General features: G+C 37.7%; 2 protein-coding genes across 5 annotated transcripts in view; both read left to right on the forward strand.

The window, feature by feature from the left end:
- The first annotated feature begins 1,023 nt into the window (after positions 1-1,023).
- On the forward strand, positions 1,024-15,531 carry LOC144632765 (uncharacterized). Of its 4 annotated transcripts, none has more exons than XM_078491487.1 (4): positions 1,024-1,036; positions 9,973-10,090; positions 11,919-12,076; positions 14,066-15,531. In XM_078491487.1, exons 2-4 carry the CDS (start codon positions 10,027-10,029, stop codon positions 14,780-14,782), a joined length of 939 nt encoding a protein of 312 aa, XP_078347613.1. In that variant the 5' UTR covers positions 1,024-1,036; positions 9,973-10,026; the 3' UTR covers positions 14,783-15,531. The 4 variants fall into 4 exon arrangements, with proteins under 4 accessions (XP_078347613.1, XP_078347611.1, XP_078347612.1 ...); XM_078491485.1 differs by lacking the exon at positions 1,024-1,036 and adding an exon at positions 6,681-6,724; XM_078491486.1 differs by lacking the exon at positions 1,024-1,036 and having other exon boundaries at positions 9,910-10,090.
- Positions 15,532-17,753: 2,222 nt separating this feature from the next.
- The window catches only part of LOC144632475 (uncharacterized), a 40,665-nt gene continuing 36,057 nt past the window's right edge, over positions 17,754-22,361 (forward strand). The window contains exon 1 of the mRNA XM_078491143.1: positions 17,754-17,902. The gene's annotated coding sequence lies outside the window, so the exon portion shown is untranslated. The remainder of the gene's footprint in view (positions 17,903-22,361) is intronic.

A 22,361-nucleotide genomic window follows, 5' to 3' on the forward strand; every position in this document is an offset into this window, starting at 1 on the left:
TTATATGAACACACAAATAGTTTGTGATGTCTGATTAAAATTTACGTTTTACCATGTACAATTCGAAAGCAACCGATCAAAAATCTTTCTACTGTCCTCATATCGTCTCATATCCTACAAACAACGACTGCTGACTCTTCGCTTGCTACCATTAACATATGACAGGGAACTGACATTTCTGGATACACTGACCTAAATATTGATCAATATGTTACTTTTGTCACGCATGGCCGGTCCCGCTCTAAGAACCCCACCCTCGTACTTAAACCTGCTTACTGTAAAACCGCAACTTTTCAAGCTTCTTTTTTCAATAGAATTGTAAAACCTTGGAACACTATCTGTAACCTCGCCCCTCACGACAAATTTTCTAGCCCAAGTTTATTCAAATATTTTCTGCGCGCCACTTATTTTACTCTACTGGACACTACCTATGATATTGACATGCCCTGCACCTGGTTCCTCTTCCGTAACTGCCCTTGCCACCGCTCTTAATTTTTGTAATTAATATTATCTGCATCTTGTTTTATAACTTTAGCTATAAGTAATTAACTAGATTTTATAACTATAATTTTTAACTATTGTAATTAGTTAGATTTATTGTATATACATATATATATATTTTAATTTAAGATTTTTATCGCCATTCTTTTTAGTTTTTAGGGTTGCGCCCCGCATGGGTTACTATTTTCCCGTTCGCGCAATTCCTTTTTGGTCCTTTTCTTTTTCTTTTATTTGTAAAATTTTAAGACCAATAAAGTTGATAGATTCGATCTAACGATATCTGCACAATTTTGTGGATTTTCCAAAGAAAATGCTGTACAACTATAGCAAAAGCTAGGACAGAAAAGTATGACAAGATTGTCAAAGAAAAGACTAACCCAGCGACTAACCCAGTCTAAAAAAGTGACGTTTACAAACTAAAAGAGCGCGAATTTTCCCGCCATTTTTCGGCCATCGTCTTCAATATTCAAACTGAAAGCGATAAAGTTCGACGCTCTTTTCGCCATATTCCCCGCTGAAAGACCGAAGTTAAAAGGTAAGATGATAAACACTGTAACCTGAAACAGTTTATTTTTACATCATAAACAGTTAAGACTTAGATAGATGTACTATAAAAGTACTGCTTCGACATCGATCGACGAGGAACGTGTAACACATTTTGACTCGCAGAAAATCTTGTTTGCTATTAAAATTAAAAGAAATCAAACTGAACTTTGTTATAGGCGGTAAATTAAAATAGAAAATAGTGCAGGTTTGTTTTCGCCATGAAAATGTTAGCTTAATCTAAACATGTGTAAGCTTTGGTGTAAATCCCTTTCCCTATAACAAAAGTTGAGTGTTTTCGCCCGAAAGGGGTACCCTTTTCATGCTTCAAGTATGTAAAAGGGTAGGGATTTTACACGTTTAGGTATATGAGAGGGTAGGGAAATCTGCCATTTAGGTTTTTGAAAGGGCTTTTTATTAAAATATTTCGAACAGACAATGGCTGTATCATTTTAATTTATTTAACGCTACATAAAAATGACAATAAGACCCCTTGCTTTAGGTATACGTAATTTCTTTTAGGTATTTGAAAGGGGTACCTTTTTTTCAATAAAAGGTTTACAAAAGGGGTACTTCTTCTGTCAAAATGGTACATAAAGGGTAAGAGGTTGGACCTCGGGGCGGAACCTCCCCGTATAAAACTTTTTTGAGTAGCCCCCGGGAGCTATTTTGAATTCTCTTAAACTTCTACGAGTCTCTGTAAAAACACAAACACAAAGATGTTCGGTAGAAAACGTTTCTTTGACACAGCTTTTTACCAATCAGAGAACACGGTGAACGGCTTTATTAATCTGGGTGGAGAGAGGCCACACGTCCAACGCCAGGCAACCGCGCCTTCCGAAATCACCTCTTGCAAAACAAGAAACTATGGTAGCCAGCCAGCCTTGATATCGGAGTGCATGCAGGTTCTATAAGCAACTGATTACTACATTTCAACCGTCGCATTTGGTAATGTTGGACTCCAAATCTCATGTTACCGGAACAAAAATAGTACAAGCAAAATCATATATCTCCCGAACTTGACCGTGGCGTCGCCGACCCCTTCAAAAAACGATGCCTTTGAAGTTGTTGCGAAATGTAAATATTTGACGTTGTTCCTCTGACCTGTTCAACTGCACCACAGAGTTCTACCCCACCAAGAGATATTTATTATCTTGACTGCACTGCACGGAGGACAAAACATTGACAAGCAGTCATGGGGTCTTTGCATTTTGTTAATCACGAAGATTCAAAGGGCCACATTAAAACAAACATAAATCTCTTGGTGTGCATTTAAAGGGATGAAATATAGGGTGATTAAAAGTTAATAAAATAATTCGCATATGGAAGAAATTGATGGGAAAAAAAGAGATACCACTGCACCTCTGTTGTCAATTTACTCATTAAAGTCAGTTGGATCCGAACAGTATTAAAATAAAACAAGACTATTCAGAAGTGTAATGATGATGATAGACTTGGAATGTGAAAAAAACAATATTGAATTCTTTTTTTATAAGAAAGTTCTGGCTTTACATGCCCCCGGCGAGAGTCGCTATGTTGAAAATATGTGATCCACAGATCAATAATGAATATGGGTCACCCAGTTCTGCCTGGTGAGATTCTATGTTTAACATTTGTAAAATGTTAAATAAACCTTCCATGACGGAAATTCCTCTCCCTCGTGGAGATCAGCTTATTTCCCTTCTTTAGGGATCTTCCGTGAGCACTGAAAAGTTAATTGGGAAGGAAGATGCGTGCCGGTTGAATTAACTGCCGGGGGACAAGCGGATGCGTTTGAGAGGGTGCAAAGTGTTTCTGATCCATTTTGTAACCTTAAAATTGCCCCAAGTGTTCTAAAAATAACGAAACATATACAAAAGAGCTAGAGCCGGCTTTAAGAATAAAGTTACTAAAGTTGAGCAATTAAGTGTTTTGTTGAGCAATAAAGTGCTTTTTGTATTTCAAGTTAATACTGAAAACCAGAAAAAAGTATTCTAAGCTGAATTGGAAAACAGTTCATGATGAGTCGCCGAAAACTAAAATATTTCACTTGTTAGTGGAAAGAGTAGACATAACAAAAAGATTGTTCGATGAAAGGATAGCTGCATTTAGAAATAATAGTCTGAACACACTGATGCATGCTACATGAGTTAGCTTATAGTCATATTAACATGCAACCAATAACATTTCCTTCGGCGATACTCAGTTATATTTCCAATACAGCAGCTTTCAAATTCTGGAACGTGAAGAAAATGTGCTAATTTTACCAATAGCAGTGTCAGCAGTTTATGCAAAAGTCTAATTGATCAACCATCCTTTTTGCCTTAAAATTTGTATAACATGTGTTTAGTACCTTCTTGTTCGAAAATTTAATATGCTAAGTCGTATCCAACCTAGTGATTTATACCCGGCCCAGACTGAAATCTTTCATTCGGGTATTCAAAGGATTAAACCGAACGATGAAATCTTTGCTGAAAGCTTTAGGACACAAATTGGATTGGCAACTTTTAATCACGCTATAAACCTCTTTGCACCTCATACTGAACGCTTGATACCGCTTCAGGCTTTTGCACCACAATCTGCAAATCTACTTAAATCGAGTGACCTTTCATTCATTTCTGGCTGTTTCGAAGGATAGACTTTTAAAATGCCGATGGAGTTCATTGCGTTTTGGCCCAGCATGTGGCCATTGAGTTAATAGACGGGATTAATCCCATTCTTTGCATATTAAACCGATGAAAACTTAAGTCAATTAATGGCATCCCCGGCTGATCAACTCTATTGAATCAATCGAATTACGACATTACATTCCCTGCCAAATTCCAAAATGGGGTCAGTCAAACGACATTTAGCGTGATCGAGGTTAGAAAATATTCCACGGCGTCATGTGCAATTTGTGGATAAACAACACCCGACAAGTCAATCATCGCATTTGCGTGCGGATCCAGACTTTTTAGAACGTTCGATGAATAAAGTTTTTAATTATCTCGTCGGATTTTCACCTTTCTGACCCTTCATTCCCCCAGCTAAAACTAACACAGGTGTTAATTTCGCACTGCAAAACAGTGTACGGCCCTCAGTAGAAAATAAATTTGTCTTATTAAACTGGAAAAGAACCCGGAATTGACATTCACTCTTATTGCCCGTTACGTCATGAATTAACAGGGTATTAGCACTCCATTGGTTTAGCTGTTTACGACATTGAAAAAAGACTTTCTGTATAAGTCGTTATATTTAAGCTTTACGGTATTTATTTAATAAAAAAAGATCTCCCATGTGTTGCAAATTAAACTCTTATATTAATACTTTTGAAAATTCCCGATATCTTTGGCTGATTGATTAGCACATGCTAAATTTATGTACTTTCTAAGGAAAGAAACAGCGAGAAAAACGCACAGTAGCACCTAAATTGATTTTTAAAATCGTTTTCTTTCAATCTCCCGGAGATCCATACTTAATGCCCTACCAAGTTAATTAGGTTTTCACTCTAGACAGAGTTTGGACACGATTCTTTACTGTACTTAAACCCGCCTGCTGCGAGCAGTTCAGCACTTTAAAAACGTCTCAAAAACAAGCACAAGTTGGTACAATCTGAGTGAGACTAAACTAGATCAAAATGGAATTGGTGCCAGATCAAAATGGAATCAGTGTTGGCTGTATTAATATAAGTTGAAATATAATGTACCATACCTCAGAATCTAGGGTAGAAATTTGAGCAGTAGGTCTAAAAATTTAAAGGAGGGACATGAGAAGGCGTATCGTCTGGTGGGACCGCAAACTATTTACCATTTTTTTTTCAAAACAGTTGAAAAAAAAGCGTTCCATTTTAGAAAGTTTTAATTCTGTAATTTGAAGGAATATTTTATTGAAAAGAGAAATATTTATTTCATTTTGCGAAAGCATGTGATGTAGCCGATGATTCTAGGTTAAAATCAGTGGAAAATAATCCGTTTATTAGATTCGAACTGATCAGGAAGTCCTGTTGACAGCTGCTTGTCGACTCCAAATTCTCGCTAATCAGTTCAGACAGCTCTCGTTTCCCAAGGTTTCAGCAGTTCATTTTTAACTGCAGCTTTTCGGGGCCATTAATCTTTCTCTTTTCAGCCTGTTTTAGTATCATCCTTAACGCTGTCATGTTGAACATTTAGGTCACTCGAAAAAACAACATCAATTTATCACTTTGGACACACGTTAAAACGCCCGTTGTTCAATTGGCCGAAACAATTGATGTCAAGGAGTTTGGGTGACCTCGCTATAGTTAGCTAGCCTCGCGGGCACAATTTCATTCAAGAAGGCTTTGTTACGTGCAATCCATGGGTCCTTCACGGCAAATATGCATAGAAGTATGCACGAACAAATAATTGCCAAATAACAATTCAACGGAAATAAGCACATTTACAGGCCGGGAAACCAAGTTTAAAAAAAAAGCCAGAGTAAAAAGTTTGGACTAATGTTCTAGAGAGAGACCACTTATTGTTTTTTGCATTGTAAAGTGGATTTGATTAAAAAGGGGGTAAATTGGAATGGGCTCAAAAGATTCTAGAATATCACTGGGGAGTTGACCTCTTGATGATGCTCTGTTATTTGCTTATTTTTCCAGAGGGGTAGTTTTTTTGCGGGGTAGGACACCTTTCTCTAGCTGGTTGAGTTAAGACGAGATAATAAGGCCAATTTCGGCCTGCTTGCTTTAATTGTATACCAGTTTTCCTAACGTAGAATGAAGCTGCAATACATGGATAATGTAAGTCTACCACTTTCGTTTCAATGACTTTGTGTCAAGATTCACTGTTTGTTACGCATTTTGAAACTAACCTTGTATTTTTAACTGTGTTAGATCTTTTTACAAAGCACACACGACAAGGCCAGAGGCCGAGCACTTAACCTAAATCATAGATCATTTCTAAATTAGCTTCCTTTCTTTGTTAAACAATTCCTAACATAACTGATTCCGTATTGTATTGCAGCTGCACGCGAACCACACCTTCAGTTTCTAAGTTTAGCACTGAAGTCGGGCATTCAATTAGAGGAACGGTTTTCAATTCAACTCTGACTGCAAAAAAGCTTTATATTACGACTAAGCTGTCACATTTTATCGTTGTTTGTTTTATTAAAGTAAAGTTTACTTTCAAACTGTTCAAATTGGCGAAATCAGCCTTAACAGCAAATTCATCTTCTGACTGGATCTCAAGGATAATTTCTGGGTAGAATCGTATGAAAAATCCAGTATACTGAAGACTCAATTTAACGTGTTTGTTCATCTCATTTGGCCAGAAGGATCGAAGCTATAACTATCTATAATCTGTTAAAATGATATCAACTACTTGTATTTTATAGTCCATTGAGTTCGGACAGAGACGTAAAATTTAAGTTTATAGGTCAAGCAGTATAGACACTTATCAACTGATCCATTTTTATGAAGACGTCTGCAATTTATCACAAGAGGTCGTTGATAGGGATGCACCCCCACAGTAGTTAGTTTTCCCCGGTTAGTGCAAATTTTCAGGCATTTCCTTTTTTTTGCAGTTGATAATTTGTGTGTTAATTCTTTTCGTTACGGTATACCGTAACTAAGTACACGATTTGAATCGGTGTTAGTCTCCCATTTTTGTTTTTTTGCAATTGTCCAGTCTGTCGTGCTACACCGATACTTATTTCATGAGAAGTTGATCCTGGGATGGACCAATACATTGATTTGACTGAGGTATGGCAGTATAATAAGGGTTGGTTACCTCATAATTGCTGGCGATATGCTCACTGGACTTCCTAGATTCTTCGAATCATGTCTCTTCATTGAAGGCCAACATATGCACAAAATAATATATATAAAAATATTCCATCTAGCTGGCCCCGATTTCAAATTTCATTGCAGTCGAGCATTCGTCAACAGTTATTTCGAAATCTTCTTTTGGAGCCCATTTTAAGGAACTTTGGGTAATCACGTCGTAATTCTTCTTAAGTTTTGTTTGAGCGACTTTTTTCGATAAAACAACCCTAGGTTCAAGCAAGAATCCTAGAGCTGTTGTGATGCGATGCATTTATTTGCATTTATTTCATTTCTGATCACAGTATTTTGACCTCGGAGAAATCAAACATATCTCTTAAATCTATCTTGACACAGAATACTGTAATTTGTCTATATAGCCGAATTATCAGTTCTATCTATAATTTAATCAATAATGTATGATCATAATAAAACATATTTTTTACATCACTCTACACAGAATACTGTAATTTGTCTCTAGAGCATTATCACTGTTCTATCTATAATTTAATCAATGATTTATGAACATGCAAGCCAAGCCAACGTTAAGTCTTGTTAGTGCAGTTCTAAATAGCAAAAAGTTTCAAGGTCATAAGATTTAATTTATCATGGATCATGAATTGAATACTATTTTGCTGGTCTGGGTGAGTAGTCATATTGTTCATCAGGTCCTTTGCAGTTTTTATTCTTTTCTGTCATAATTTCTTTGTTACTAAAACATGATGATACATAAAGTTTGCTGCTAATATATGACACAAGTTATAAATTAAAATAAAGCTAGCTTTTTATCAGCTCTACACGGATTCATTCTTTGCCTTTATTAGCAAATCCATGCTTTAATGATGTGGCCGAATTTATAATGTCTTGTTTTTAAAGTAGTGTTGCATCGAGCCATTTAGCAGTGCAGGAGGTATAACTAAGTGGTATAACTAAGGATTTACCATTCCGTATCGTAGTATTCGGTGTAAAGATTAACCAATTTGTTATTGTCTCTAATAGATAACATTGTTCAATCCGACTTCTAAGTATCAACTGGCTTAAAAACGATGAAACATGATCATCCATACAGCCTGGGTGCATAGGCCGATTAGTGAATACCACAGTTTATACTAAGGACAATCAGAGAATCAGATCTTGAGATAAAAATTATTGTTTATAATCCGAAATACTTGTAACTAGTCCGAATAGCTGTTCGGAGAGACGACTTTCTCCCGATCCCTTCTAGCTACAAAGGGGGAAAGGATAAGTACAATTTAGCTTCGTATGTCATATCGTCTTAGATTTATCCATTCTTTAAACAATATTATCAGTGATGGCATTAGACCTCGTGTCTTAAAAAAACTAACATCAAAAACCCATATGATTTTTTACTTCTTTGGTGTGGCGAATAATTTTTTTTTTTTGCAAGCTGTTTGACTAGAATTAGTTTGGGATGGGAATCTATGTTTGACCCCTTTAGTGTTTTATGTCGAGTACTGTATGAAAATACTTTCCGACTAATCGAGACTACGGTTTTTCCGTCTTCACACGATTTAGCAGTCTAATGTGGATTTACAAATGCCTTTTTCAGAATATTTTATTCCTTGAGCTACTATAAATTGCTATATGATGGTTGATGCGACGAGGTTAGAACAAAGGTCAACTGCAATGTTGTGAAATAAACTGTTCCATCATGCAGAATCCTAACAATTATTTGTTACTCTCTTCAACGTTGGTCCAAGAATAAATACTGGCATTTGCAGCAATGAGTATCGGACATAGAATATTTCCGCGCAAATTATGCTTCATCAAAGTATGATGAATACAGCTCCTTTGTTACATGTATATATTTCTTTAGCTATGGCGCAATGTCAATTAGTGCAAGGAATTTAATTCCCAGCAGCTTATTTGTTCAATCTTTCAGTGCCAGTTGGTACCGGCTGAAGACACGGGAAGACTTTCTAGTATATCATAAAACTAATCCTCCTCTCATCGTAGTGATAAATCAGTTCTTGGAGGGAGCTTCTCTTACTGAAATGAACAGCTTCGTTCAAAGATTTTACTGTGAAGGCTCACTTAAATATATTTTCAGAGTGACTTACAAATGTTATTTATAGATAAGTTTACAGTGTCAGTGCTATTTACATCGGCGATATTCTAGATGGTAGAAATGTTTCATAATTGATATTTTAACTTACAATAGCATTGTCTTAAAACTTTCTTAAAACATTCTCTAATTTGAACTTTGTTATGAGTACATAAATTTATATTGAAATCTTTATTATCAGGATAAGTTCTACGCATTGCAGGTAGCTTATAGTTTGCAAGCCCTAGCAATTAGTATTTTGCATAAAGATCATAATTGTCTTGACACGCCAGCAATTTTATGTTAGAGAGTTTGAGGTATGGACACTGCCCGTCAGACCCCAACGCAACCGAAGCCCCTTCACCAAAAAACAACAACAACAAAACAAAACAAAAGAAAAGAAGAAAAAAAAAAGAAGAAAAAGAAAAAAGGACTCAGTGGTTTTGATGTTGGTCCTTTTAGCTATTTGTTCAGAATACTGACTCATTACGTTTTAAAACAGACAGGTGATCGGAATTATGGAAGTCATGGACAAGGGAACATTGTCTTGATCAAAGTACCATACAAAAAACTTCAGAACTAAATACTGACGCTTGGCAACCATTATGAAAAATTGATACTTCGAGTTTGGGGCTAAAAAAAGAATCAAGACTTTTGCTTATCATCTGAACTGAAAAACGCACTATGAATATAGACAATATAGTAAGCAGTGAAAACAATTGTCTCTCAGTCAAACATCCAACAGACAATGGGCGCCAGCCATTCTGTAGGGCCTAGGGCGTGGTTTTACATGGTATAGTAATATCTCGGGGGGGGGAGAAGGGTTGCTCCTCAGAGTTTTGAGTAGGGATGTACGGTCTCGAAAGCTTACGCTATTGTATCAGTTCATTTCGAGATATGTTTCGAAAGTTCTATTTCTTTTAAATGATATGACCTCTAAATTCCTTTCTGTTACCCTGAAATTCGTCTGAAGCGGTCTTCTTATCAATTTTATTCAATCCATCCAATACTTCTGCTTTCTCTCAAACTATCCAGTAAGATAGATAAGCTCATGTCCCCGCCCCACCTTGATGAGAATAACATGTACTTTATTGTTCTTTTTGAAACTACATTGTTTTTGCAGGGCTAGGACACACTTAACAAAGGCAGCATCTACAGATCGAGAAAACACTTAGGGATGGGTGCGCAACCTTCATGTATGGCTAAACAGAAACATATCATCCACATCAGGAATTCAGCTCGTAAGGGAATGACTTTTATCACAAAAGAAAATTTGAAGTTGTCTATTAAAGCACATTAAACTTCCAGCATACTATCAAATTCTAAGACAAGAGATTAGCAGAAGATAAGCTAGTTAATAATTAGATGAAGGAAATTCCTTGTTAGAAAGAAGCCAAAATTAAACCTTTTTTAATAAAAAAAAAAACACGCGCGCCTTCCACATAAAACCCAATGAGCTACACTAAAAAAAAAATATATGAGGAATGGGATTATAAAAGGAAATTGAGGTGGTAGTTAATAGTTTACGAACAGCACCGCCGCAGGAAAGAGTCTTTCAAGAGGCGAGAATCACAAGTCAGACGATCTGTCCTAATTGAATTTCCTGGCATCAAACTGGATGATCTGCTGTTATGCTCGCTGACAATAATAAACCACCCCAGACCACTATAGAACGACTGAACTTTCGATTGAATTCCGCTTGTCCCGCGTCAGCCAACCATATCCTTCTTTATTTTTACATCGCGCTAGTCTTGAAACTGCAGCAAATCAGATCAAAGTGTAAGCTCGCCAGCGAGTCCTCCAAAAGGTGATCTTCTTAGAAAGCGTAAATTAAATCATTTTCAGACAGAGCGACAGCAGGGCGTGTGTGGTCTCAGGTTTTAAATCTCTCAGATCCTAGAAGCGATATGGAAAATATTCTAGTAATTTAATTGTGAAAGTGTTTGTTAAATCCAGATGCGCGCAGTGATTTGATTTCTCATCTCCACAGATATGCTACTGAGCACGACAACATAAGAGCTTCGAGCATGGCTCTTGAAAAAGAGCTTGCACTTCACTTTTATTCTATCATCGCAGATGAATAGTGGATAAGACCTTGATTTATTACTGTTACGCTTTTAAAATTGAACAAGCAATAACCAACACCATCAAACTCACAAATCCGTGTAATGAAATTTTATCAAATGCACGTCACAGTATTTCTTTAACAGTCCGCCGATAACGTACAGTACTAAAACGCGCTTAGCTTACTAATCTCTCTTTACCAATTGGCGCAATAGTAATCATACACTGCCAAATTGTTTACCCAACAGCTAAGCGCGTAGTATAAACAGCCCGAATCGCAAACAGTTACCAATTAGCCCGCGAAGTAGACAATCGTGCAGCGGCGCGGCTCCGGTTGCTGATGTGTCGAGTGATATTTGTGGCGTCGGGACGTTAGCTTATCAGCTCTAATTACTTTAGCCGTAATTAGATAATTGGACAGCTGACTTGACGGCTTGTTAGTCATCTCTGCCTACCAGTGGCATGGCAATGGTCTAAGGTTTCTGTTAACAACTAGTACTGCTTTCCTAACGAGGCGCCTAAAGCTTCGGCGCGTAATCAATCCTTCCTTTCTGACGGAAACGAGCGCGCGCGTTTTTTATAAAGCGCACGTCGGGAGCGCTACCACATTCAGTTTGGCGCCGGCTTCCACGGGAGTGAGAGAGGGATTATGAATTTTCATCCTCCAACGTTTAATCTCATGTTGTCTGAAGGCGAATCCTATGCGCACGCAGCTGGGAGAACTGTTCGCTACTCGTGCGCGACAAATGCTGGATCAGATGCAAATTTATTCCATTACCCGGTTACTCTTGGTAGTTTAGCAGACTTGAGTTCGGACTCCGAAGTCGAGATAATTGAAGCCATAGGTATGCATATTTTCTTGACACCTTTGTTTGTTCTAGCTTTGTGTCTTATAGTGCTGTACATACGCGTTCTCACAGCGTCTTCTGCATATCAGTGTAATACGGTTAACAAATGAATCTCTTTCTGTTCTTCCTTTTGCTACGATGCGATGCCATCCTGCAGAAATTCCAATCTTACCCAAGAAGCGAAGGAGCAGGACGAACTTCGACGCTTGGCAACTTGGAGAACTGGAGAAGGTTTTTAGGAGAACGCAGTATCCAGACGTTTTCACCAGAGAAGCACTCGCTCTGAAGCTCGACTTACTCGAATCAAGAGTCCAAGTAAGGAAAAATATCACTGAAATAATTCGCACTTACTGGCATAGCTCATGTTTTGTTATTGTGCATGCAGTTGGGGCTGCGTCAAAACAGGACCGTGATAGTTCCTTCAGAATTCAACCTTAAATCTCGATCCAGTTTTAGACCCTGTGTACCTTTTCAGCCTTATAGTCGAAAAATTACGGGCTGTAGAAATCTTTGGTTACCTTTTTGTTATAATACAAAGTTTGTACAATACAATTCGGAACAGATGCCTGACCGATAATTCTCTTAACACGTTACGCAGGTTGCCTAAGTTATTTTTCACACTAGTCAAACGAACGAAGAACAGACTCTTTGGCTTCGAGCAAAACTCGAAGACTTTCTCGGTCTAAAAACGCGCAATTTCCTCAAAAGAATACCAGAAATCGACAAATTAGTTATCTTTTACTATTGTTGTGTTCGTAATAATCGGATAAGTAAAGCATAAGAAAGTTTCAGAACAGAAGGTTGATTTATGGTTGGGAACGAAGTGGACACCCAACTGTGTTGGTTCCTGTCGTGTTCAGTGATTTACACACCTAATTAAATTTAGCCAGTTGTTGCGAACCACTTTTTGTCAATAGGCGATTAAATAATTCCTCTATTTTCCCATCCAAAGACAGTGTTCTACCACAATTGCACTCCACATTTCCGTTAAGGGCTTGCAGTGGAGTTTAGAATAAGCAATGGCAGCCATTTTGTGATGGCGTTTCTGTTATCGCGCAGAGCTCGTAATGGCGAAAATTTTGCTGGCGACTTAGAGTCGCCAACAGTTTCCGTTTCACGCGTCCGAGACATGGCTTCGTGCAGAGATTTTGTCTCGTTTTCCTTGAAATTTGAAGGCATAAACTTGAAAAGCTATTGCGAAAGAAATCAAATCGGTAAAGCACCTTGCTTTTTAGACACGTAAAAGTTTTATTTGCATGTTTCTCAGTTGAGGGTGTGAGATTTGGTAGCATAGGTGTCGAGATGGATGAGAATTTAAACCAGTTCCCACCTTGCCTGCTATAAATCAATAAATAAATTGCCTGTCGGACATTTAGCTGTTTAAATTGTGCTAAGCATTTCTAAAGTTTGGTTTTGTGGAGTGCTTTTTGGTTATAAAGGAATGTTTTGGCAGCGCTCTGGTTGGGAATCCGGTTCTTCGTTCATCTCCTTTAACGCCTTTAAACGGTGTTAAAACGTTCATTGTTAAGCACACTTTAGAAGCTCTAATTGACTAAGAAACCACACTATTCCGATGATTAATGTTGCTGCCGATTTTCAAATATTTCTTGAGCGTCCAACCTTACAAGCATGCAAGCAAATAGTAATCAATAGCCAGCCATTCACCTTTGAACAATAGTATTTCTTGTGCAAAACATAACAAAGCTGGTACCAAGGTAGATAAAATTTGTTTCAGAACACCACAGTGGGAAAATATTTCGCTGCAAATGGCTCCTTTGATGCGAATTACTTCCTCAGTTTAACCTCGTAGTTTTTTGCTTGTCAAAGCATAATAAATTACTATGAGAAGGGTCACGATTGATTAATGTCCTGCAGAAAGAGGAAGCCATTACCTTTATCTTCTTGAGCTCATGCTAATTCTTGGCGGTATGTTTTTACACATGGCCGCATTATTTGGCAGAAGTGGCTTACGTAGAATATAGTTTACTGCCAAAAGATTTATAGAAGTTGATTTGTATACTTGGATGTGTAAACACGTTTGAAGCGATGAAAACGTCGAGCCGTTTTGTTTACATACTTTGTAAAGTTATAGGGCGGTCTCGTGGATTGAATTAGAGACCCGGGTTGTAAATTTAAATCATTGCAAAAATGATTTATGGCTGGGCTGTCTTTAGATAAAATAAATGAACAATTAAGTAAAATGTTTCCATTATTGTTGCTGTTGTGATTGGGTCAATTTTTTGTCTTCGTGCGACATTATCTTGGCTTTTGCATTAAAATGGGTTCTGCTTTGAAAATTTTCAGGTCTGGTTTCAAAACAGGAGAGCAAAACTACGAAGAGAAGAGAAAACCAAAGCGAGACCTGGCAGGAGAGAGAAAAGTGAGGTCGAAAAATCTGCTGTGACTTTGAAAATTCTCGAGGTGTTTGACAGGACTTCAGAAAACAATTCAGAGGAAACTGATCCTCCCTCGCCAACGAGTGTGGAGAACACTGCACAGCCAACGCTCTCGTCAAACTCTTTTAGCATCGAGAGCATTCTGTCACGAAAAGACCCTCCGCATCCACATACTGAAAAACAAGCCACTGTTTCTCAAAATATCGGTAAAAGCTTTCGAATTGAACAACTTATTGACGCGACTAAAGAAATGCAAGATAAAGTGACTGACAAGAATGGCTGTGCTACTCGCTCAAGGGATCCTACGCGTGTTACAACTACACTTTCAGACACGACTTCATGTAAAACAACCATCTCTGAAAGAAGAGAATCGCAAAAAGAAAAAGTCCACTGCGACACGAATGACATTTTGTCTGAAAAAGGTACAGTCCTTGCGCCATTTTATGTTCCTATGGCAAGACATTGTGGTTCTTACCAGAGTATACCCGAAAGATACGTCCACACCGAGCATGTGTCACCTTACAACGCTGAAATGTTTGAAAACTTTCGTAGCTCAAGTATTTCACGATTAAGAACGAAAGCAGAGGAACATTTAAAGCAACTTCGAGTTTCTTATGTTAGCTGACTAAACTGAAGAAAAAAAAACAGTAATCTTTAAACGTGTGACTGTATTGTCATGAATGTTTTATTTCTGTTCCAGAATTGTTTTGTTTTCTTACAATCCCAGTATTTAAATACATTTTGCCGTGTACCTATGCTTGTTCATATTTCCTTTTTCAGCAACAAGGAATCTTAAAATTCAAAGTTAGTTTTACAATCAATATTGGACATAATCCCGTTCTTTGTACAAAGCTCATCTTTCTAAGGACTTCAATTTACTTTCAGTTTAGTTTTCCTCGAGAAAAAAATTATATTTATTATTTTTATGCCGCCCATTTAGAATTGACGCTGTATATGTAGTTTATTTGATCCAATTATGCCACATTCCTCATGTTCAATTTCTACTCAACTCGTATCTATCCGTGCAGATGGAATTCCTCTGACATTTGATAACTACAAGTGATAAATTATCTTTTTTCGTGACTTCGTGCTTGTCAATAACTGTCTCGTTAGGGACTGCTAAATACCGATAGATGATAGTATATTGTTAGGATACTAAATCCTCACACGTTTTTTGTAACCAACCCTCTTCTGTTAAAGTAAACCCTTAGAATTCTCCTTCAAACGTACGCAGTAGCATAAAAAAGTACATTCGTATAGGAAAATTAACTGAAGACGTAATCGGTGGAGAATCGTGTTTACATTTAGTAAAACTGTAACAGATACCTTTACTGACTTTGAGATATTTTCAAGAAGCATTTAAAGATAAACCAGCTTTGTTGTTTTGCTTTGGTTTATTTGTTTTTTTACTATGATTATCTCTGCTGATTAGAAAGGGATTTCACTTCATGTGGGTTTCCTCTTCAACATCAAACAAGGTACCCTTTTCAGACAAAGCATGCACGCAAGCTGAATTTCTGTGTACAGTTGTGGCGTATGTTTCATGAATTCAGTAAAAAGATGCGAAAAAAGCATTGAAAGATAGGTGTGTTTGAGAACAGCGACCTTTCTGTATTTATACAGAAAACGATCCCATTTTACTCAATAGTTGATATATATCTCATAACATCACCGTGGCCAGTAGAGGTTATCAGAAACCACAACTTTAGACCTGCACTCGCCGAAAAAATGCTTATGATACACCTTAATCCTGACAATAGTCTGTTAGATGACATATTTTGGCTAGTATCCAGATCTGTAGATTAACAGATTTACAAGTCTCGATTAATGTTTTAATAACGATATTTCTTGAACGTAGTTTAAGCAAAATAAAATTAAAGTGATAATATATAAAATGATCGAACATCGGAAAATGTGGGTTCATCTGCAAGCCATCAAAAGTCCCAAGAAAACCGGTTGAAATCAAATTCGCTTCAAAATATACGAAACCAGGAAATCTTTAACAAAGGAAAAATTCAAATGGAAATTGGGTTAAAATCGTGGTTTCTTCTACGCCACGCCCCAACTTCTGGTATATTGAAGATCTTATCAACAGTTTAAACACCGACAATGTGTGTCTTTGTTTCCTTCCCTTGTTAACTACGACTAATTTGACAGTTAAAGAAGTCCAAGCATTTAGAGAACGCCAGATTCGCCTAAAGTGGTTAAATTGATTAGATATAACGACCTTCGCAGTGAGTTGTCTTAACCCGTCTCATGGAAATCCTCTTTAGGTTTTACTAATAACTTTGGACTCGAAATAATCAACTGCGTTCAACTTTTTGATTATTAAGTGTTTAATTTAATTAATAGCTCCATTGCGAACGGAATAAAAATTTGATAGATCTCTCATACCATCATAACATTGTATTACCTATTTTGAATAGCCAAAGCAATTCATTGTAGCATTCGTTTTAATTTATTTTGGTTGATTAAATGCTGATAACAAGAAACAAGTCCTTGCTCAAGCATCGGTAGTTGCGTAAAACAGGAATAACGAGTTTATGTCGTGATAGCGTCTTCATGTCTGATAGGCAGAAAACCAAGTTTTCCGCACATTCTAGAGAAAATGTTACTAAAATAAACTCCTTTTAATTAATCAGCGACAAGCTCTTGTTCAGTTTTCCATTAAGTCCTTGATACCACAACACTCGCATGTCGGTTTTGACAAGGGTATTTTTGTTGGTCCTACAAGTTCTATTTTAAAACCTCAATTGTCCGTATGGAAACGTGTTGTTCCTGAATTACGAGCCACAAATTGCATTTTTCTCTAAAAATATAAATGATATTTCATATTACTCCAATTTCGACGTTAATCAGACAGCGAACAAGTCCCTCAGAAAAAAAAAACTACTTGTGTTTACAATACAAGAGTGCATCGAGTGTGGTATTGAAGAGGTAACTGATAGATGTTTTGCTTACAAAACTTAAAAATCTTTCAAACATTGTCCTGTTTGTCAAAGCGCTAAAGAAAAGCATAATTAGGAACGAGACGTGGTACTTCCGATGTTTTCTATTAAAATACTGTGTGCTGTTTCCTGAGAAAGTTGTTTGTTTGGAAAATGTTCCACGCGATTGTTATCTGACCTCTTATCTGTAATATCTTGATTCAGCATCTTAAATTTCTTGACTAATGGTCCGTTCACACTACAAAACCGTTTTAACAAGCTTAAAAAGAAGCTGTTCTTGTTAAAGGATTGTTAAGTAAAATTGTTTGTGAAAGTTAAATAGAAAGGAACACTAATGTATTAAGTTTGAGTGAGCCGGGTACAGAGCTAGCAAAAAAAAGCTGCCATCAAAGTCAAATCTTTCCTTTTGGAACTAAGTCTTATAAACCAAAACTCTAATACATGTACATCAAGTATTCAACAGAAAAATACTTTGTTGTGGTAGTTAGCGAAGGTGAGTAACCGTGTCCAATATTGAATAACTTGAAATTCTTGAGTTTACATAAGTATCGTAATGATCTCATATCAATAGGGCACGAGTGTCAAAAATTTCCCGCCTTTTGCTTAAAAGTCACGTGATCGATGGCCGCCTGCGTCGAGTCGCGCCATTACTTGAACATTTCTCTAATGCAGTTTCTGGAACTTTTGTAAAATAAGTTAACTCATTGCTTATTATCTCCGCAATGGATGAATCACAGACTAAAAAACTACAGTGTTGGGGTATTTGACAGTAGACATGTTTATCAACAACTTAGAAGGTAAGCAAAACGAGAGAAAATGTAAATGTTTGCATATATACTGTAAAAAGATGAAAGTGTTTAGTTTGCTTGCAACAAACACATCGAAACACAAGGCTATTCCGGATCCGTTGCGATTTGTTTAATACAGTGCGCTAGAAATACATATACAGATATTATGAAGTTAAAATATTAAGTTAAATTGCTGCTACAACCGCCAGTAGTAAATTTTATAGCATTTTAGGAAACACTGCGGTCGAATCAAATTAAACGAATATAGAAACGTCGAGAGGTGACGAAACTCAAACTATCGCTCTCAACTTATACGCACTGTCATCGACTCATGTACGCTCTCATCAAAATTTGTAGCTCATTCGCGCGATCGCCAAGATAAAACACAATCGATGATAGCGGAGAAAAACACTGATGCAAATCTCATCCTTCAAATCTCAGTCTCTGCTTTAAAAAATAATAGGAGCCCTGTTAATCCGACAATACTATTTTGTATATCAACGACTGATTGCGAAATAATTCCGTGCCTAAACTTTTTCCACTACTGTATGTAATGATAGTTGTAACTCCAAACTCAACTGTTTGTACTGAGTATTACGACACTCACAAACCGATGAAGCTACTGAGGAGTCGGGTGTTTTTCCTTTTTCTTCTTTGAAGGGAAGAGAGAGTGGGTACCCCTAAAAGCCTTTTCTGTAGAGACTAAAAAGCCCTAAGTGGATTTTACAACTATAAAGCCACGGGTAAACGATCAAACATTTTCGTCCAACATCATGTTGGAAGAGCATGTTTGTCCGTTTAGCCACTTCTCTCAACATTGCATTTAAATGGCTTCCCATGTTTGATCTAGATCAAACATTTTCATCCAACATTTTGCTTCACGAGCAAATGTTTGACTGTTTAGCCACTTCTACAAACATAGCAAGCCCAAGCGGGAAAAAGCAACCAATCAGAAACCGAATCTATGTGACGTCGCACCATATATAACTTCAGCGGTAATATGCACAAAGCGTTATGTGGGCTCACTTTGTTCAATGTTTGATCAAACATTGTTTGCTCTTTTAGCCACTCCATGTTGTGAAAGACAAACACGATGTTGGACGAAAATGTTTGATCGTTTAGCCAGGGCTTAAAAAATACCCTGTTGGATAATACATGCGCAACTTGAATTTAGCTCTTTTGTTGTGATCCAAATTATATGCGCGTCTCCCAGTTAAGTATTTCTGTTGTCGCAAAGCTGCAAATATGCCGAAAAAACAAAAACAAAAAAGCATTTGTTTCTGACAACAACGTGGGGAACAATTCAAATTTCAACCATTCGCTATTGGTATTGCATTTAACGATGAAATTTTAGCGGGTCAGTGCGATTAAAAAACTTACGGGATATTAAAAAGAACAAGTGTGCCCAGACAGATATGAGGGGTTTAAAGTTCCTCGCAGCCTTTTAGCTAATATCCCCCCCCACCTTTGAAAAAAGAATGAACTTCAGTAGAGTTTGGCTCGTAAGTAGACATTACTATCACTCTGTGTCCAATCAATTTGTTTATTGTCTGAACTGCGGGACCCACACGTCACGTCTCGCGAGTAGTTTGCGTTTATGTCTCCGCGTGTCCCGTTCTCAGCACTGATCATTTCGAACCTGATTCAGGAAAAAGCGAGGTGGGGAACGGGGAAAGGGGGGGGGGGGGTCTTTCTTACTCCATAAAAAAGGGGCAATGAAGCGAAGAGGATTTATTTTCTGTTCCAATAGGCAGGGTTTTCAACCCTTTTGCCCATATATTGTTCAGGAATAAGAGAGGGGTCAGGGTGGGGAAGCTGTAGGTTCCCTAGATCCGCTACTGAGTGCCATCAGTCTGCATTTTCCCTGGGGGCTTCTCACTAAGCAACCGTTTTTCAGGGAATAAATAGGAAGTATGCCAGTGTAATTACAAAATGGTTTGCTGGTGCATTAGTGTCCATTAGCCCTTTTGGACACACCCGACAGCTGATAACCCATTTCTATTGCCTCGTCGAACACCATGCTGTCTAGTGCTGAAACATCACTGTATTATTGGTCGTGTTGTTAAAAGTGGTTTTGAATGAGAGTTTGAGGGCTCCACTGGTTATTATGACAGCATTCCCTTATACTACGTACATGGACGGCGATGATGGCAATGAGTATTTTATGTGAACGTGAAATAGTGGCATATTTTTTGCGTGACACGTGAAATGATGGTTTTTCCTGCGTGAAACGCAATGGGCTAAAAAATCGTGAGCATAGTTTTACCATTATTAAAAGTTTTGCAAGGTAATAGACTAGAACAAATTTAATGGCCAGTATTTTGATTTTGAAAAGCTAGTCTTCTACAGGGCGAGAGCTTGTATTTACATTTCGAGGGAGTTTCAGTAAATTTATTTCCTGAACTGAAAAGATGCGCGACGAAAACTGTGTTTTTTAGTTAGTTTTTCGTGCGTCATGTGATCCATTTAGACGTTTCAGTCGCTAGGTGAAATGATCGTTCTATTTCCGCGAAACGTTTTCTATACTCCCCCACACCATCCCACCCCACCCCTTTAACCGGTCTCTACAGTGCTTCCAGAACCAGAGAAACCAATGTACTAGCTGAAACGATTTTGTAACTATCACATAGGTCGTACGCGTATGACGTTAGGTTCGATAATGGTAAAGTAAAACCACACTGATCTGGGTGAAAAATTACCCGAAGTTTCAATGAAAAAAGCTGAACAACATTAATTAACTCTATCTTACGCGTTAATGGCCCATATGTTGTAACATTGGCCAGCGAAGCCGGAACGCACACAAAGCAAGAGGAGGGGAGAGGACATATGCACAAATTTCAAACAAAAATGAAAATTCTTGGCAAGAGCCCTGTTACGGATTTCGCTCATTCTCTTACCATGGGTAGGCCTTTATATGAAATAAATCACAGTATACTTTGTTTGGCTAAATATCGATTTGTTTTCGAGAAAATCGATAATTCTAAAATCCAGCAAAATTGACGCTTTCGGAGCTCAAAATTTATGCCGAGTTTGTTAGCTTCGCGTCGAAAAATAAAGCACTCTGGAAGAAAAATACCTATTTAATATCGAAGAATAACATCAAATTAGTACGTCGAAAGCAATTTCTGCTCTTAAAGTCCTTTTATTTACAAAATATAATTAAGTTTATTCGACACACTTTTGATTTAATTCAAAATAGGTCAAACTTATCGCTTTATTTAAGTATGAGCGAAGCGAAATAATTGGCCGAAAATTTGGTACTAGACAGATAAATGATTGTTCTTTTCGATACTAAAAGGATTTCCTAGGGAAACGATTTAGTGCGATGCTTTCAGATCTCAAAGTTGCTTAAAATTCGTTAATTTAACCGACCGTGACATTGTTGATCTTATCAACATTATGTAAACAATCCACGCAAAGGTTAATTTTCCCCATGTAAACTTCAACTGAGTAAAATAAAAACATAGACTTGCTTACCGTGGTGTTCGCTGATACATTGTAAATCCTGTTTTCCTCATTTACGACAAAACCTAAGCCCTCGGCGAAGCTGTTATCCTATTTTCTTGACGCGCCATTTGTAACTGATTTCCACGTCTTGAAGTGACAGTTCTTTTCCATGCATTCTTGAAAACAGTCCAGTCTTAACTGATCAGTGTAAACAGGAATACGAAGTACTTTGCTTTAAATCAACTTAAAGCTTAGCAGCAGTGGTAGATAAATCGATACGACCGGCGAATCTTCGTTTCGAAAACCGCCATTTGAGATTTGTCGGCCCAGTTGTCCTGCGGTATGCAGATAATTAATTCACACTTGAGTAACTTCCGGCACATGAAATCGACAACCACCGTGACCAGAAAGCACCCTGCTTTTTGGTGTATTGGTTGAGGCATTATTTTTATTATTTTAACATAAGCTCTCAATGAAAATTTTTTGGGCTGAACTTGTAATTAAGTTTCACTTCAGTAAGCCACCGTTCGAGAGAGTTGTTAAATGGTTGCATGAAAGCGCTTTTAACTTCCGGGTCGAAAGTTCTTCTGTTGCGTTGCTTCGCTTTGCTGCATATTTTTATCCAGTTCTTACCCTTGTTCAAATTCTTGATTAGGCTAAGGCAAAACAGTTGTAGAGTCAACTCTCCCTTATTGAAGATCTCTATAAGACGGACACCTGGTGTTGGTCCTGTCCTTGCCGTTTTTTCAGTCATTTTTATACTCTAACCAGCTAGGCTACGTTTACACGGGACCGGACCGGAGCCGTTCCGAACTGGACCGGACCGGATCGGCCTCTGTTTACACGGAAGCGTTTGGCACCGATCCATGTGTTTACACAGGACGGTTCTGGAACCGGTCCGGAACGGTTCCATAACTTGACCTGCAAAATAGCAGGTCTAGTTTTGGTTCCGTCCCGCACCGGTTCCAGAACGGCCCCGTGTAAACAGAAGACATATCCTATCCGAAAATCGGACCGAAAC

The sequence above is a fragment of the Oculina patagonica genome, chromosome 12 (genome assembly GCF_052425735.1).
Source record: "Oculina patagonica isolate OP01 chromosome 12, crgOcupat, whole genome shotgun sequence".
NCBI classification, from domain to species: domain Eukaryota; kingdom Metazoa; phylum Cnidaria; class Anthozoa; order Scleractinia; family Oculinidae; genus Oculina; species Oculina patagonica.

Bases quoted from the DNA above. Each gene is read 5' to 3' on its own strand.
- LOC144632765 (XM_078491484.1), top strand. From the start codon at position 11,563: ATGAATTTTCATCCTCCAACGTTTAATCTCATGTTGTCTGAAGGCGAA. The intron at 11,759-11,918 runs GTATGCATATTT...GCCATCCTGCAG, and splicing joins CGAGATAATTGAAGCCATAG to AAATTCCAATCTTACCCAAG. The intron at 12,077-14,065 runs GTAAGGAAAAAT...GAAAATTTTCAG, and splicing joins TACTCGAATCAAGAGTCCAA to GTCTGGTTTCAAAACAGGAG.